Here is an 18,407-nt window from a genome sequence, read left to right as displayed (position 1 = left end):
CCTTGCAACTTGCTTAAAAATCACCTCCAGGAAACCTCCAATCCCCACTCTCATCTCTTCATTCCCCCTGCACTGATTGTCCATTCCATCCTCAGCAATTTTACTGTATATAATTTGTATATAATTGTATTGCAGCATGTACCACTCTATTATTGTAGTTATTGACTGGTCCATCTCCTGTAGCAGATCATGGTCTTGAATGACCTGATCTGACTTCTTGTTTCTTACACCTAGCACAGTATCCAGCACATAAACCTGAAGTGTGCAACCTTAGTGAAGAATATCCTGGTACCAGTTATATGCAGTAGTGCTTTAATCACCCCAAGAAGAGGATGTGTTAATCCATCAACCACCATTTTTCTAAGCTTGCACTAAAATAAAGTAGCAATGTTTTAAAATATTTTGTTAGTTTCCATTTTGGGGTACAAATCCAGAACCTGGAAAAAATAGAAATTATGTTGTTCATATTTTAAATATGCAGTTGATTGAAAAAAATAATTATGTATCTTCTCTCTACCGGTCCTTTGTGATTTAAAACAAATCATTTCTCTGCGCCTCAATTTTTTTAATTTATAAAATGAAAAGCCCAGTTAAATACTGTTTTTGTTATTTTAAATTATTTTACAATGCTTCCTGATGCAAAATATAGTTCGTTTCTTTAGGGAAGAACTGTTTTAATGTTTTATGAGCTACACTCTGTATCTTAAAATTTTGAAAGTGTTAAAATTTTTATTTCTGCCATGTTTGACAGAAAGAAGCTTTGTCTAAACTTCCAGTTGCTCAGGCTACTTTTAAGCCATTGGCTGGCAAATACTTTTGGCAATAGAATCTTTCTTTCAAGTGAAATCTTACAAAAACCTCGATACTTAAAGCAAATGGAGGTTCAAGTTTATAATAAGCTTATTTTAAATTTATTATAAGTTTGAGTTTATAATACTTACTGTAAAAATCAATGTAGAAGCATAAGTCTGTTTTAAAGAACACAGATTATTTCTGTTTTGTTTTGCTTGTCCAGTATGAAGAAAATGCTGATTTGCAGATAAGAAGCTGAAATTGGTAATAGTTATTTTAACTACTAGAGCAATTTAATTGGAATCACAGGAAATTCTTCAGTTAAATTGCTCAAGTAGTTTGAAAGTAGTAGACATTTTTTTCTCAGCTGAATCTCAAACAATATCTACCAACCACTTGTATTCTTGATCATAATTTTAGAAGTCAGGTGAGACCTAAATCTTATTTTTAAATATGTAGTACAATACTATTGCAGTTTGACATAATATTTCTCTTTTTATTGTAATAGATATTGTCATGGGGAAGAAAGATGAGTTCTGAATTTTGCATGACGTTTAATTGAGCCAGGTGATATTTTTGAAAATTAAAACTACTTTTTAATCTTTAATTTTAAATGAACCATTTTGGGGGTCCCCTAACATCCTCCACAGAGTCCTGGTCTTAGAATACAGTTTGAAAACCATTGCGTGAGATATGATTCTTCAGAAAGTGTTACAATACATTTTAGCCCTTAATATTATCTCAGTATGAATGTTGTTTGTACATTTAACATCTCCTAAAATACCGTTTTCTAAAAGAATGCAAATAGAGACAGAATTTATTTTTCCCCTTTAACACATACCATGTTTACCATGTGCCAGGCAATATTCAAAGTACTTTAAGTTTGATCACCAATAATCCTGTGAGGCAGGGCTTCTAGATTTTATGGATGATGAAGTTCAGGCAGACGGAGATTAAATAACTTGTCCACAGTCACAGCTAGTACGTGATAAGTGGAAGAACCAGGATTCAAACCCAGAGAGTCTGGCTCCAGAATTCATGCTCTAAATCACTGTACTACACCACTTTTCACAAGAAGACCCATGAGTTCACTGTGAAGAGGGTAGGGTGCTGGAAGCCTATGATACTATATGTGTGTGTGTACATATATTTTTAGTTATTGACATTTTCTAGTTGATTCCTTCTAATATTCTGTGATCCATATTTAGGTAATTATTCTTCCAAGTATTAGTTAAAGATGAGTACAGCTTAATATTAAGAACAGTAGCACAAAAAATAGTTTTTAACAGATAAAATTTTTAACAGACTGAAGTTTCAAATAAATTTCAAATTCCATACTATTAATATATTTTAAGTTTAGAACAAGACACTGCTACAAACATGCTTTGCTGTTTAAAATATGGTCGTCTTATTATTTAAGAACCAGTTTGAGTGGCATAGGTACTTTAAATTATGAATTAAAATTATGAAATCTGTCTTTAAAATATGTATATTTATCCAAATATAAATACTCAGAGTTTTAATGGGCAGAAATTTGATATAGTTCAAATATTATTTCTCAAGAATTAAAAATAGCTAAATATTAACTAAGGCATCCATAAATTCAAAATGTGTGGGCTTTTGAACAAGCAGCGAACTGAATTTATTATTTTTTTTAAATGATAGAAAAAATATCTACAAAGAGCTTCCTATGTGAATAGTAAGTGTAAGAAAATTTTGTGCTTAATAAAGAATATTCAAATGTTTAAATATTTAAAATATTTTATATATATTTTAAGTTCAGAGTAAAAAGACTTTTAAATTAATGCAGTATATTGATTGATAATAAATTGGTTTACTAGGCAATGTTTAGGACGTTAACATACCAATAAATATAAATATGGTATGTTAACGTCCTAAACGTTGCCTAGTAAATCAATATATTTGAATCTGTAGTTTTATTCTCATATTTCACTATTACAAGTACATACCAGATGACTCTTGACTGTCCAACTGCTCATTAATATAACTATTGTCCTGGTTCTGCTTCTTCCTGGGTGACTATGTACAAGTCTCTTAATCTCCATTAACCCCAGTTTCTTCACCTGTGCAACAGGGATACAAATGGTTTGTCATAGCATCATTATAATGATTAAATTAATGCATGTAAAGTGCCTCACCTGTGGTAGGTGCTCAGAGAAGGTTAGTTTCTTTCATTTATCACCAAGTCCTATCTTAGCTATTTAAGAAATGTCACGGTATATTTATACACAATATTTTATCTATTTTAAGACATACTTTAACATCTCTAAAATTGTGACGCATTTTACACTCAATGATAACTTATCAAACAGATGGCAGCTGTGAAAATGTTGTCATTGTTTTCATGTGAGTTTGTTTTCTTTTTTATATATGTACAGAATAATATATGATATATATATGTGCCATTTAATTGGTAGCACGTCTTTCTCTTTTTTATAAATGTATTTATTTATTTAATTTTGGCTGAATTGGGTCTTCGTTGCTGCACGCGGGCTTTCTCTAGTTGCGGCTACTGGGGCTACTCTTTGTTGCGGTGCTCGGACTTCTCATTGCAGTGGCTTCTTTTGTTGCAGAGCATGGGCTCTAGGCACGTGGGCTTCAGTAGTTGTGGCACACGGGCTCAGTAGCTCTGGCTCGCGGGCTCTAGAGCACAGGCTCAGTAGTTGTGGCACACCAGCTTAGTTGCTCCGCGGCATGTGAGATCTTCCTGGAAGGGATCGAACCCATATCCCCTGCATTGGCAGGCAGATTCTTAACCACTGAGCCCCCAGGGAAGTCCCATCTTCTTTCTTAATGGCACATAAATTGACAGTATTTCTTTTTTTTTTTTTTTTTTGCGGTACGCGGGCTTCTCACTGTTGTGGCCTCTCCTGTTGCGGAGCATAGGCTCCGGACGCGCAGGCTCAGCGGCCATGGCTCACGGGCCCAGCCGCTCCGCGGCATGTGGGATCTTCCCAGACCGGGGCACGAACCCATGTCCCCTGCATCGGCAGGCGGACTCTCAACCACTGCGCCACCAGGGAAGCCCGACAGTATTTCTTATCGTTGATAGGCACCTTGAATTCAATGAAATACCATAAGAATAACCTCTGTCCTATGCATAATAATAGCACCATCTCTTATTTATCATCCCATTTGTTGTTTTTACAGACTTTATGCAGTTGGTGGTCGTGATGGCAGTTCTTGTCTCAAGTCAGTAGAATGTTTTGACCCTCATACTAATAAATGGACACTCTGTGCACAAATGTCAAAAAGGAGGGGGGGAGTAGGAGTCACTACCTGGAATGGATTGCTGTACGCCATCGGAGGCCATGACGCACCTGCATCCAACTTGACTTCCAGACTCTCAGACTGTGTGGAGAGGTAATTTCCTGTGAAGGAAAACTAGGAATAAAAAATCAAACCTAAGCCTCTGACACTTCCACAGGAATTGGTAACTCTTTATTGAGCATCCACCATGTGCAAGGCAGTTCCTTAGGAGCTCTGTAAACACTGGGTGGTCTGCTCAGGCCATCTCTCAGTCTGTCACCAAGAGCCTACTCAGTCTTCTCTCAATCTGACCTTAGAATTGATTATACAGTTTATTAATTGAATCATATGACAAACATTCATTGTGTACCTATTTTGTACTGGACATTGTACCTAATAAGAAAAGGGGTTTGACAAATTTCACAGAGAATTAATTACAGGCTGGAGGCCAAATAAGCAAAAAGGAGAGGGACATTCCTGACATATTTTGATATAAAATGAAGTAGTATGAAATACTAAAAGAAAATAAAGGGCTAGTAAGGCTTGAAATCTTGATCAAGTCATCCTTGTTCAAAACTCAAATATGGGCCTAGGTAAAGAGCCCGACGTCAGTGGAAGCTCTGGACAGTGGCTTAGGCTCCCATCTGCTATGGTCAGTGGAATGGGGAGAATTGAAGGGCTTTAGGAGGTAGAGTCAATAGGAGTGTGTATGAACACTCCAAAGCAGGAAGGAATATGTTTCATTCAGAAAACTGGAAGTCGGCCACTGTCATTGGAGAACAAAGAATGATGGAGAGAGTGGCAGGAAAGGAGTGGGGGGACATTGGGGCAGATCATGCAGAGTCTTGATGCCTTATTAAAAACTTTGGATTTTAAAGAGCAATGGGAAGTTAATGAATGTGTGTGTATAGATTATTCAATAAATTATAAATGATAGAAGAATAAAAAGTGAAATGAAGGTTTGTTGATGACAACAAGTGCTTTCTATGAAATAATAAGCAGAGTTGGTTGGTGTTTTTTGAGAGAGGATGATAGTTACACCTGCATTTCACCTGTATTGGGGAGAAAATAATTCAGACTCTGCTTGTTACATGTTATAATCCAGGAAAGGGATATAGAAGTCTTTATATACTTTGCCCCATAAATTACAGGCCCACTACAGGACTGCACCCAGTGAAAAATTGTTCATTGATACAAGTATTGGAAGCAGTATAAGTCATCTTAGCATGATGTATCTGCTCTCAGATAGACAATTTGGGGCAGTTCTAATTAACATACTTCATGAAAGGAACAAGAAGTTCCAAAAATGGACAGTTAGCAATGATTGAGGCTGTAAGTCATCTTACATAGAGCTTCATGAATTGATTTCCTCAAATTTTCAGTAGGCAACCTGAAACCTTAAAGCAGTTTTCAACATTTACATTACCTCTTTTGACTAGTTTAAGTGTTATGCATCTGCAAAATAGCTCTATTATGTTGTAAGTTAAAAGTTTTCAGGAAAATATTGATATTTTTCTCTAAAATATGTTCAAATGTATTTTATATAGCAGATGATAAGATTAAAGGACAAAACTATTTTTATGTAAAATATTGTGAGAACAATATCAGCTCCAGTTCTAAAATTTTCTTTCAGATATGATCCTAAAACGGATATGTGGACTGCAGTGGCATCTATGAGCATCAGCAGAGATGCCGTGGGAGTCTGTTTACTTGGTGATAAATTATATGCTGTCGGAGGGTATGATGGACAGACTTACCTTAATACAGTGGAGGCTTATGATCCCCAGACAAATGAGTGGACCCAGGTATGGGATTTCATTTTTCATTATTACACTTACTCTGTTTTTGTTACAAACAGTTGTTTGGTAAAACAAATCCTCTCAATTATGTCCAATATCAAAATATATGGCATAAACATGATAAAGTCATCTTTTAACTAAATATAAGAAAACAGAGGGAATGTTTAATTTTATAGTATAGGTAAAATCCAAAATTACCTTTAAAATATAAGTTAATACTCAAAGAAATTCTTATTAGTTGGTTATTATTATTAGCTGCCACCATTTACTTGCTGAGAATTGATGAGATGTTCTAGCATAGATAGAGGATAGGACCACAAGAGGGCTGTAATAAAGGGAGGGAGATTGTGGAAAATTAAAAACAAAGATAGTAGTCAGGAACAAATGAACCACTTACCCATACATGAGCAATAATTTTTAAATACTCAAGCCACAGATATTTGGGAGCAGATCAAATGTCTGGTTATAACCTAGTAAAGATGGCAATCCTAAGTTACATTAACAAGTAAGAAACCTGACCTGACAAACTTAACAGAAAAAATTCCCTCTTTGTCTATTTCTGAGAGGGCCTAGCACTTCTAAGAATGATCTTTTGAGATCTTTGTTTCCATCATCACCCAGAACAGAACCAGGAATTTTCTGCCTCTGGCATCCAATTCAGTATAGGGTACATAAAAGGCACTCAGATGTTTAACTGAGCCAAGGTTTTCCTACATACAAGGAGCAGTGGTAAGTACTGTCAAGAAAACAATACCTATGAGAATCCCTGCTGTCACAGAGCTTAACTACTTAGGTAGGTGAGATCTGCTCATGTAAAGGGAGGATCCGCAGTGTGGAGCAGTTGGTATGAAGTGTCCCATGGTATAGGCAGTGAGTGGCCTAGGAAATCAAAGAGAAGAGAGAAAATGGCTGTTGAGAGGGCTTCGGTAAGGAAGAAGTGGGATTTACTCTAAGCCTTAATGAATTGATCCAATTCAAAAAGATAGAAGGAAGGGGCTTCCCTGGTGGTCCAATGGTTAAGACTCCTTGTTTCCACTGCTGGGGGCGAGGGTTCTCTCCCTAGTCAGGGAACTAAGATCCCACATGCCGCGCAGCGTGGCCAAAAAATAAAAGGTAGGAGGAAAAAGGAAATTGTGTGAGAAAACATGAAAGAAATGTCACTAAAGCAGAAATATGCAGGCTCTATTAAGGAAGTGTGGTGGGTTATAAGGCTCCATGCTTGAGAAGAGTAGGAGTTCTTATTGGAGAGGAAGGTTGGGGTCGGGATGGAGGTCCGCAATGGTCAATCTAAAGAGTTTGGTAATGAGAAACCAGTGGAGACTTTTAACCAAGAGAGCAATGCAGTAATAGAAAGTCCACATGTCAGCAGGTGGGGACAGGGTAAGTTGGGTTAGGGGCAGGGTAAGTGAAGCCTGGGTGAAAGGAAAACATTTTATAAAGTTATAAACTTCAGTTATAAGGCTTGAGGTGTTAAATATACAGATGGATCCAAGAGATATTACCAGGTCCTGTTTATTTTTAATTTATACACTTACTAGGTTGTATAGAGAGGTGCAGCTTCTGAAGGAAACAGCAGAAGAATGATTAGAGAGTGTCTTAGTAGATAATGAAATAGAGCATTAAAAGAAAGGTGAGGGGGGGCTTCCCTGGCAGTCCAGTGGTTAAGATTCTGCGCTCCCAACGCAGGGAGCACAGGTTCAATCCCTGGTGGAGGAACTAAGATCCCACATGCTGCATAGCGCAGCCAAAAAACATAAATAAAATGGTTAAAAAAAAAAAAAAGGAGAGGGGAATTTCAACAGCTTAAGGAAGAATGAAGAAAATTTGTCATTCATGAAGTTGTCAGGACCTTTGAGAATATGATAGAATCAGAAGCCACCACACAGTGTAAAAAGTAAAAAGAAGAGTAAAAAGTAAATGTGGGAGCTAGAGGGGCATACAATTTTAAAATGATGATGATGACAGAAAGTTAATACTTACTTACTGAGTACATTTTATGTACCCGACTCTGGTCTAAGTACTTTACATAAAGAATCTTCCCAACAACACTATGAGGAAAGTACTATTATTTCCTCACTATGTTGGATGAAGGAGTCTGAGACAGAGAGGTTAAATAGCTGACCCAGCGTCACACAGCAGATGAATGGTGGAGTTAGAATTTGAGCCTAGGATCTTTTTCACGATAGAGATGAAGACGAGAGTTGAACAGGATTCCAGATGCTAGAAGGAGAAAGCAAAATTGAAGGGCACTTTTCTGAAAGAAGGACGGGAACAGAATTGAGAGCAAAGGCAGGTCCTCCTTAGACTGGAGGAAAGGTCTTATCCTCCAAAGCTGGAGGGAAAAATGAGAATATCAGTGTAGAAAGATGCAAAGTGTTTTCAAGTGAAGAGAAGGATAGAAAAAGAGACTTAGATTGTTATGACGTTGATCTTGTTTCTTAAGTAAGTGAGATCACTTGGTGAAGGCGAGAAGGCATAATTTGAGAGCTTGAGTTAGAGCTACAGGATTTCATAGAAATTATGAGATTACCTACCATCAGCCTCCTACCGTGGCAGAAGTAATTGTGAATGATAACCAAGGAATCCAAGAAGAGATAGAAGAATCTCTTTTCCTGAGGTGTATTTTATTTAAGCCCTTAGGCCAGTTATAAGGAAACCTATTAGCCAGTATTTCAGACTTGCTGTTACAGATAATTAATACCTTATGCTGAATCACCCTGTATCAAAATTAATAATCTGTGACCACATAGCTCTTTGGTTTACATGCCATCTCCATTACTTTTCTTTAAATTTTTTTTATTGAAGTACAGTCAATGTACAATATTATAAGTTACAGGTATACAATATAGTGATTCACGATTTTAAAGGTTATGCTCCATTTATAGATATTATAAAATATTGACTGTATTCCCTGTGTTGTACGATATATCTTTGTAGCTTATTTTACACATAATAGTTTGTACCTCTTAATCCCCTAGCCCTATTTTGCCCCTCCCCCTTCCCTTTCCCCACTGGTAACCAATAATTTGTTCTCTATATCTGTGAGTCTGTTTCTTTTTTGTTATATTTGCTAGTTTGTTGTATTTTTTAGATTCTACATATAAGTGATTTTAAAGCTCCTAAACGTGAATTTACAACCATAGTATCTGAAAAATAAATGTTTTCCATTCAATGTTTCTACAAATGGACAAGAGGACATTTATTTGTACAGGGAATGAAATGTGATTACTAAGTCTTAAGCCATCACCCACCCCACTACCAGCCTTGACCCAAAGCAGGAGGTGACTGCATTGTATTTAATAAATTCTCTAAGCTAAACTTTCTAGCTGGTTGTCGTGACAACATCAGCTATTCACAATGTAGAGACTTAGTGTCTTGAGTGTTTTGAGAAAAGCTGATTACAGACGTTTTGATTTAAATGACGTAGAGGTTACTTCTAGAATACTGTAAGTAGATATGGTTTTAAAATAGGTTATTTGTTCAAAAAGATATAACAGTGATCAAAACAACTGATTCAGTTGGAGAACAACCAAGAATTCTCTTAAAATTGAAGTCAGATGTATTCTTAAAATCCACTCATTGGTCTGGGGAGGAGGAGTCAAAATGACTAGAAAGTCACTTTGATATCATGTATTTGACAAAAATACTTTATGACATACACCCACATACATAAGTACAAAACAAACTTTCTTAGTACTTTATATTAGTCACCCCTTCCCAAATGCTAGTGTCTTAATTCTGTTAGCTCAAATGCATAGATTCTTACTGGGCTCCAAGTAGTCCTTCTTTTAAAACTATCCTTGTCCACACTTATCTCCGCTATGAATTGCCCAGTGTCTAGAGTACTTTAAAAAAAAAAAAAAAGACAAGAAGTGAAAGATTTAAGAATTGTTCCTAATGCATAAGTCAAGATTATACTTTTCCCGTAGTACCTCATACTTCTATCTCACTGTCATGGAGTTTATTCACCAGGTTTGTTTCCACTCCTAAGGAGTTCAACCGGTAGTATTTATTATTTATTCACTCTGGTAAAAAACAGTAGAATGGGTTTAGACCCGTCAGCCACGCTGAGAAGGTCATCAGTGAATGTGAAGTTAGTGGTTCCTCTGGAGTTGACAGACCCAGGGCATGTGGTATATTCTGTGTACTCTCTCTGAGATAGCACTTCTGTTGCATGGCCTCTCAGGATAATACTTGGTATTTTCTCCATATTAGTCACAAAGTTACTCTAAGTGTTCAGCATTTCCTCACATCCATATTGTGCATCATGTTGGCCAAAATAGTGTTTCATGTAGAACAATTCCTGTGCTATCTTTAAAAATCACCTTTAAAGAGAAGTAAATACTACATAATTATGTTATATACCCAAAACAATTTAGTCTATGAAGCTTTGGCATCAAGAGGAAGAGTCTTGTTTAAGACCTGGGCCAGCTTAGGGTGCAGGCAGCAGCTCTTTGCCAACAAGTATGAACTATTTCAGTATTTCACCGACTGGTGTGGTATTATCAATGTTTTTACCCACAAACCCAACACGTGTCTTTTTTTTTTTTTTTTAGGTTGCTCCACTGTGCCTAGGAAGAGCTGGGGCTTGCGTTGTGACTGTAAAGTTATAACTTAGTGCTTTGTTTTCTAAATGAAGATATTCACTTCCTTTATGAATTTAGTATAATTGTTCTACTATCAATGGATACGTTTTTAGTAAATTTGCAAGGCCACATTCCAGAGCACAAAGTGCCTGGTCTCTAAGGGAAGATGTTAAAACAAGGAAGAACCAGGATTAAATACTTTTATTTCTTAGCAAATCAAAACTGCAGCTGGTGGATTGTGAACGTATGTTCCTGATATAAAATATGAGGACAAATGCACTGCTCCTGACACAACCCAGTGTTAACTGGGAATTTCATTTCTTTTAATAATCAAGCACATTTTGCTCATATTATCCACATTTCTTTTCTTACAGTGCAAATACCCCAGATAAAACTTCTAATGTTTTGCTATGTAACTTTATCATACATGAATTATGGTAATTTTTATTCATTTGTTTACTTAACTACAACCACTGTCTTAATGATATTACTAAAGACTATGCATTTAGCTGTTTTCAGAAATAGCTGCATTATATATGCTTCGCTTGTGGATATATTTCTAAAATCGGCTTAGTCCAATGAATAAATAAAAATATTAAAGAGTTAGAACAACAAAGACCAAATAAAAACTTGATATGACCTTTGGGATCTATTTAAATGTTCATTCCATCTAGATTCACCAAGAACTCCATGTTATTGATATTCTTAAATTAGAATTGAAACATGGTGTTTTGCATTAAATTTAAGATATGCAAATTTTGTGGAGAAAATAAATGTTATATACCCTCTAATGTTCTTTCACCTAATTAGCATTTAATCGTGTGAATTTGCTTTCTTTTATATCGTTAAAAATGTTTTGATTTTGTCTTTTTATATTGACAGAACTGTTTGGATATTCTTATGTTCTCAGATCTCTATTTGCCTCCCCTGCCTTGTTTGCTATCTTTTGCCAGAGTTAGTTAATCCTTTGTGCTTCTTTGTAATCAAACAGTTTGGGGGGAAGGGGCTTATTCAAAGTTTGAAAAATAAGTTTAAAGTGTTTATTACCCAAAGTTTTGTACATTTGTAAACTCTTAATTACACATGTGAATGTTAATATTCTCAGTGAATTATTTATTGTTTGCAAAAATGCACTGGGCAGTAACATTTTATGATAAATCCTTTAAGGTATAAGTCATTAACTTATATCTTAATATAAAATGAGTATAAACTAAATTCCCACCTTTTGAAAGTCCATATTGTGGTTAATGTGTTTTTACATTTTATATCAGGGTAGCCTTTATTTTAGTTGCTTCCTTTAAAAATTAAAAGAAACTTTTTTTTAGCTGATTTTGAATGCTTGTGAAATATTTCTACACAGGAAACCAAGAAACTTAGTACATCTATGCATAAAACAAATTCCATGGGCATTTTACTGGTGTGACCACTAAGAAAATAGCAGTGATAGTGACAAATACATTAATATTTCATATATTCATTATAGTGTGGGTATGAATTCAGTTACTTTCCTGACAAGGAGGGATCAGTGGTAGAGTATATTTATGTATTTAGGGTAAGGGAGAGAAGAAGAGGAAAAGCTATAAGAAACAAAGCAAAAATTTCAAAAGCAGAAATGTGTCAGTACATCATCCCTTCTTGTGGAGGCTTAGACCTGTGATTTGGAAGGAAAGTACTTACACTTGTGATCATTTCTCATCTCCACTCATCATCCACTCTCTTGTTCCCTGTGCCCGCAATGGAGTCAGACTCACCTTAAAGTAAAGGAACTGATTCTTTTCTCTGAGGATCTTCCTTTCCTTTATGGGATTCATAGAACAGTCCCTTTGATTTTTTATTCCACTGAAGGGGCCTCTCTAATGCAGTTTTGTCATCAGCAGGCTCTGCTCTTCTGGGTACTAGTGAAGAAAACTATTTCTTTTCTAGTGACAGAGCATTCACCAAAGCATTCATTCTTCTCCTAGTCTGGGATCTTATAAATCTAGAGGAAAATATGGTCCTTCCTTGTGTGCATCATCTAACATTGCTATCTTGACTTTTACTGTTAGCTTCTGCACTGAGATGTCTAGCTGCTCTTAATTTTAACCCCAATTAATGACCACCTTATGAAAAATAATAATATTTCTTATAATTATTGAATGTTTATTATGAACTAGGAACCAAGTTTTTGCATGTATTAATGCACTTAATCTTCACAGCAACCTTATGAGGTATGTTCTGTTATTATTCTCCTTTTTACAGGTGAGGAACCCGGGTCAGGAAGAGTTTAACCCCAAGATTCTATATGGCAAATAAGTGGCAGAGCAGGGATTCAAACACAGGCAGAGGCTCAGGAGTCCATTCTGTCATCACTCCTGTTTCTAGGTAGAAAAAGAAGTTTCCTTTTATGTGAGAAATCATTTACTTTAACAAAAAGAAACGTGAAGAAGGCTTATGCTTTTTAGAAGTGAAATTTATCAGTCACACTCTTATCAGAAGATTTTTGTTTCTTACTATTGGGGAAATTTTGTTTAATTCTCTTATGGAATTTTATATACATTTTGCTTTAGAAGACTAAATGCAAGAAAACATACATTTCAGGTTTTATAAATATTAGATAAATTGCATGGTATTTTGGATGGCTGAACCATAAACAAATTTATTCATCAAAAATAAGCTTTATTGCCAACAAAATAGATAACCTAGATGAAATGGACAAATTTCTAGGAACACACAAATCACCAAAACTGACTCAAGAAGAAGTAAAAAGTCTAAACACATCTATAACAAAGAGATTGAATCAATAATCAAAAACCCCTCAACAAAGAAAGTACAGAACCAGAATTTAGTAGAAATCGCTGGTGAAGTCTACCAAACATTAAAAGAAGAATTAACACGAATTCTTCTTAAACTCTTCCAAAAAAATAGATAAGGAGTTAACACTTCCTAATTCCTTCTATAAGACCAGCATTACCTTGATACCTAAGCCAGACAAAGACAGATTATATACCATGACAAACTAAGATTTATTGCAAGAATATGGGGATGATTCAACATATAAAAATCAGTCAATGCGGTATACCACATAATAGAATGCAGAGAACTCAGAAGAAACTAGAACAGTGATATGAAAATAAAGCTCTTTGTTATTAAAAAAAAAGAATGAAGGGAACATAAACATTATCATCTCAATTGATAAGAAAAAGCATTTGACAAAAATCAGTACCCTTTCTTGGCACTCAGCAAATTAGGAAGAGAATGGAATTTCCTCAACCTGTTAAAAGGCATTCACGAAAAACCCACAGCTAACAGCATACTAAATGGTAAAAGATTGAAAGGTTTCCCTCTAAGATCAGGAAAATGTTCACTCCCACCACTGATAGTCAACATTGTACCAGAAGTTCTAGCCAGAGCAATTAGGCAAGAAAATAAATAAAAGGAATCGCAATTAGAAAGGAAAAAGTAAGACTCTCCATTTGCAGCTGACATGATCCTGTGTATTAAAAATCCTAAAGAATACACACACAAACTATTAGAGCTAATAAACAAATTCATTAATGTTGCAGGATACAAGATCAACACACAATTGTTAGTTGATTCCTATACACAGGCCCCCCCCCCAAAAAAAGTTAAGATGGAAATTAAAACTAGTCCATTTACAATACTTGAAAATAAATCTAACCAAGGAGGTACAAGGCTTATACATTGAAAACTACTAAACATTGCTGAAAGAAATTAAATAAGACCTAAATAAATGGAAGACATCTCATGTTCATGGTTTGGAAGACTTAAGATGGCAATACTCCACAAATTATAGATTCAATGTAATCTCTGTCAAAAGCCCAATGGCCTTTTTTTGCAAAAATGGAAAAGCTGATCCTAAAATTTGCGTAAAATTGCAAAGGACCCAAAAGAGCCAAAACAATCTTGAAAAAGAACAAAGTTGAAGGACTCACATTTCCTTATTTCAAAATTTATTGCAAAGCTACAGTAATCAAAACAATGTGGTACTGGTGTAGGGATAAACATATAGACCAAAAGCATAAAATAGAAAGTCCAGAAATAAACTGTGGTCAACATAGTATGGTCAATTGATTTTCAACAAGGGTGCCAAGGCCATTCAATGGAGAAAATAGTCTCTTCAGGGATATTCATGTTCAAAAGAATGAATTTGGTCCTTACTTTACAACATATATAAATATTAAAGACATAAATATAAGAGCTAAAACCATAAAACTCTGAGAAGAAAACAGGCATAAATCCTCATGACCTTTGATTTGGCAATGATTTCTTAAATATGACATCAAAAGCACAAGCAACAAAAGAAAAAATAGATAAATTGGACTTCATCAAAATTAAAAGCCTCTGTATCAAAGGATACTATCAAAGTGAAAAAACAACCCGCACAATGGGAGAAAATATTTGCAAATCATATATCTGATAAAAGTCTAGTATCCAGAATATATAAGGAACTCCTACACTCAGCAAAAAGACAATCTAATTTTAAAATGGGCAAATGACTTGAATAGGCATTTCTCCAATGAAGATATATACAAATGGCCATCAAGCACATGAATAGATTCTCAACATCATTAGTTATTAGGGAAATGCAAATCCAAACAACAATAAGATACCACTTCACATCCACTAGGATGACTGTAATTTTAAAAACAGAAAATAAGTGTTGGAGAGGATGTGGAGAAATTACATAGCAAAGAAAATGGTAGACCAAGGTGGAGCTTCCAACATCAAGAAAGTGATTGAAAGAAGATGAAAGACTGAGGAATGAGGCCTTGAACTCAGTATGTCAGGTCTCCCCACTGAGTCTCTGGGCCTGAAGACAAGCAGAGCCTCTCTTAGGTGTTGAAGCATTGAAATGAAATTGGGCTAAAAGCTCATGTTTTATTAAATTGCCTCAGACTTGGTCATTTGTTTACCGAAATATAGGGAGGTTGAGTCAACTTGATTACGTGGCAGATACTGTGTGCTGAGTACATCATGTATATGTTCATACATTTAATCTTTACAGTAGCCCTATGAAGTAGATATGATTATTCCCACTTAATGATGTAGAAACTAACAGAGCCAAATTTAAAAACCAACCAGATGTGTATGACCTTAGAGCCTTTAACAAAAATCTATGTAAGATTGCCACATGAAGGTGAGTTCTGGCTGTCCTGATTACATAGGATGATGATACCTATTTGATGCCAAGGTTAGATATTGTGATAGGGTCCTCATCACATCTGTGCTACATTTGAAGCTTTGAAGGAGTAGAAACAGGCTGGGTAGTTCTGCCTATTATGTGCATGAGTGCATACACACACACACACATGCAGAAACTGATCCTTACTAAGTACGTTTCTGTGGTGAGAGGACAAAAGCAGGGCATTTTAGTAAGGATGGCATATTTAATGTACTGGGTACAGAGAAGAATTGGTGCTGTCAATAGAGTGAAGAGCAGGGATGCTGAGTAGAGCAGTAATGAGTGGAAATGAGAAGATGAGCCATTAGTAGAAAGTCATGAATCCATTATTAGAAGTTTAGTATAATTTAATAGAGACAAATGCTTAAAAATTCTAAGGCTATGAGGAAGATGATTCTGTAGTTATGATGTATTAGTCAGGGACCAATCAGGAGACAGAAACCACACAATAATTTGAACAGGGGAGGTTTGATATAAAGAATTAAATGCTATAATAGAGGACTGAACTCACAAAGGATCGGCTGGTTATTAAGATTTGGAATTTGATCCTGCCCTATTTGCAAGCTAGTAAATTATCCTGTTATTGTTTCATGGATGCTGGCGGAAGACACAAAACTCCTGGATCAGAGAAAAAGGACTTTATTACTCAAGGCGTAGAAAGCAGTATGACTGTCATCTGTGGGTTAATTCCCCTTGCCTCCCAAGTCCCACATGAGCAACATGGAAGATCCCAGGTAGGAAATTCCCTGACTTGGGGAATCCACTGCTTTTGTAGTAAATGGTAGGCAACCCTGAATTTAAACTATGTCTCAAATTTTAAAATTAATGTGTAGCATCTAATATTCCTTCCATGATCTGATTCCCTTGTCCAGCCCCAATTAAACTTCAGATTCAGAAGTTCAACAGAGACATCGAGGTACATCTCACGTTCTACCTAAACGTCAATTGAGAGAGCGATAAAGGATGTTCTTTTCCTTTTCTGCATGAACTAACAATAACAACAAAATCTATTGTGGCCATCTTAGACTGTGTCATACCAGCCTATGGACCCTTCCTTGGAGAAATGAAAAAGAAAAGAAAAGAAAATGAGTGACTAAATAATAGAAGAAAAAATAAAGAACATGGCAATGGGGAAAAAATGGTTTACAGGGGTTATTATGAAGTTGAACAGAGAAGGGGGAAATAAAGAATAGGGAAGGGGGAAATAAAGAATAGGGAACAAACTGTCAAGATTTACAAGGCTTTTGAAAGTAAAAACAACAGCCCTTGAAAAATGTATACTCTTTACGAGTAACTTCAACCTAAAGTACCATCTGATTTTGTTGCCAAGCCAATTTAAAAGTAGGTAAGAGAATCAGAATGAATGACTGTAAAATTAATCTAATTCAGATAAAAACATACTAGGGACTTCCTTTGTGGTCCAGTGGTTAAGAAGCCACCTTCCAATGCAGGGGATGTGGGTTCAATCCCTGGTCAGGGGAACTAAGATCCCACATGCCTCGGGGCAACTAAGAGAGCCCGTGCGCTGCAACAAAGACCCAGCTCAGCCAAAATATAGTTTTTTTTTAAATTAGAAAAAAAAAAGTAATTTAAATTTCATTTTAAAAAAGCATTTTCCTATCCTAATAATGCGATCTAAAGCCATTAGGTGGAATATGACAAGGATGGCACCTGCAGTGGTGCTGAGGGACGTCATGGTAGCCCCATGTGAGGTATTGGAGTCCAAGTGGGGTGAAGAGGGCATCCTACAGAGGAGAGGGATGGTCTGGGGTAGGGTGTCAGACCCCAAGCAAGGTAAGGAGGGTAACCACACAGGGGGCAGCCTGGCATTAGAAAGTCAGAGCCTGAGCAGTGAGGAAGGTGTGTGTGAGGATGATGACACATAATGAAAGTCTGGAAAGAGGACTTAGAGCCCAGCAAGGAGGCGTGGGCATCTGGGCAGAGAGGGAATGGGGGCAGGGATTAGAGAGTGTTTGCATACAAGAGTGTGATGTTGTGATTTATAATAAGAAATGTGTATCACTATTTGTCTTCCAGTTTCTGGCAGCCTCCTAAAACCCTTGGAATTTCCTGAGCTGAGGGCGATCAAGGTGTCTTGTGTGTGTTAATGAGGTAACTTTCCGAAAGCACCTAAGGATGGAGGTCTGTTGCCAGGAGAACCAACTTAGTGATTAGAGGGTTGGAATTTTCAGTCCCACCTCCTTTACCTCAGGGGAGGGGAGAGAGGCTAGAAGTTGAATTAATCACCAATGGCCAATGATTTAACCAATCGTGCTTTGTAATGAAACCTCCATAAAAACCCAAAGGGATGGAGAACTTCTGGGTTGGTGAACACGTGGAGATTTGAGGAATGGAATGCTCAGCAAGGACTGGAAGCTCTGAACCCTTTCTCCATACCTTGCCCTATGCATCTCTTCCACCTGGCTGTTGCTGCATTATATCCTTTTATAAACTGGTAAATAAAATGTTCCTGTGAGCAGCTCTAGCAAATGGATGGAACCTAAGGAGGAGGTTGTTGAAACCTCCAATCTATAGCTATTTGGTCAGAATCACAGGTGACGCCTGGGCTTGAGATTGGTATTAGGAGTGTGAAGGTGGGTGAGTAGGGGGTAACAGTCTAAGGACTGAGCCCTTAACCTGTAGGATCTGCCGGGATATTTCCAGGTAGTGTCAGAGTTGAGTTGAATTGCAAGACACCCAGCTGATATCAGAGAATTGCTTGGTGGTGTGGAAAAACCCTGCAGACATTGGAATTGGTCCCAGAACTATTAAAGGGGA

General features: G+C 36.4%; 1 protein-coding gene across 3 annotated transcripts in view; it reads left to right on the top strand.

The window, feature by feature from the left end:
• KLHL5 (kelch like family member 5) overlaps nt 1-11,776 on the top strand; it is a 75,484-nt gene extending 63,708 nt beyond the window's left edge. For 2 of the 3 annotated variants that reach the window (XM_004266239.4, XM_049708781.1), the window contains 3 exons: nt 3,964-4,176; nt 5,696-5,867; nt 10,418-11,776. In XM_004266239.4, the coding sequence (XP_004266287.1) occupies nt 3,964-4,176; nt 5,696-5,867; nt 10,418-10,474 (442 nt within the window). In that variant the 3' untranslated portion in view covers nt 10,475-11,776. Of the gene's footprint in view, nt 1-1,300; nt 1,360-3,963; nt 4,177-5,695; nt 5,868-10,417 lie in introns of those variants that run through there. The other variant, XM_049708782.1, reaches the window with a different exon arrangement.
• Nucleotides 11,777-18,407: the final 6,631 nt, after the last annotated feature.

This window comes from Orcinus orca, chromosome 4 (genome assembly GCF_937001465.1).
Source record: "Orcinus orca chromosome 4, mOrcOrc1.1, whole genome shotgun sequence".
In the NCBI taxonomy this organism is placed as follows: domain Eukaryota; kingdom Metazoa; phylum Chordata; class Mammalia; order Artiodactyla; family Delphinidae; genus Orcinus; species Orcinus orca.
The sequence above is the reverse complement of the archived record's forward strand: the minus strand, read 5'-3'. Positions and strand labels throughout refer to the sequence as shown.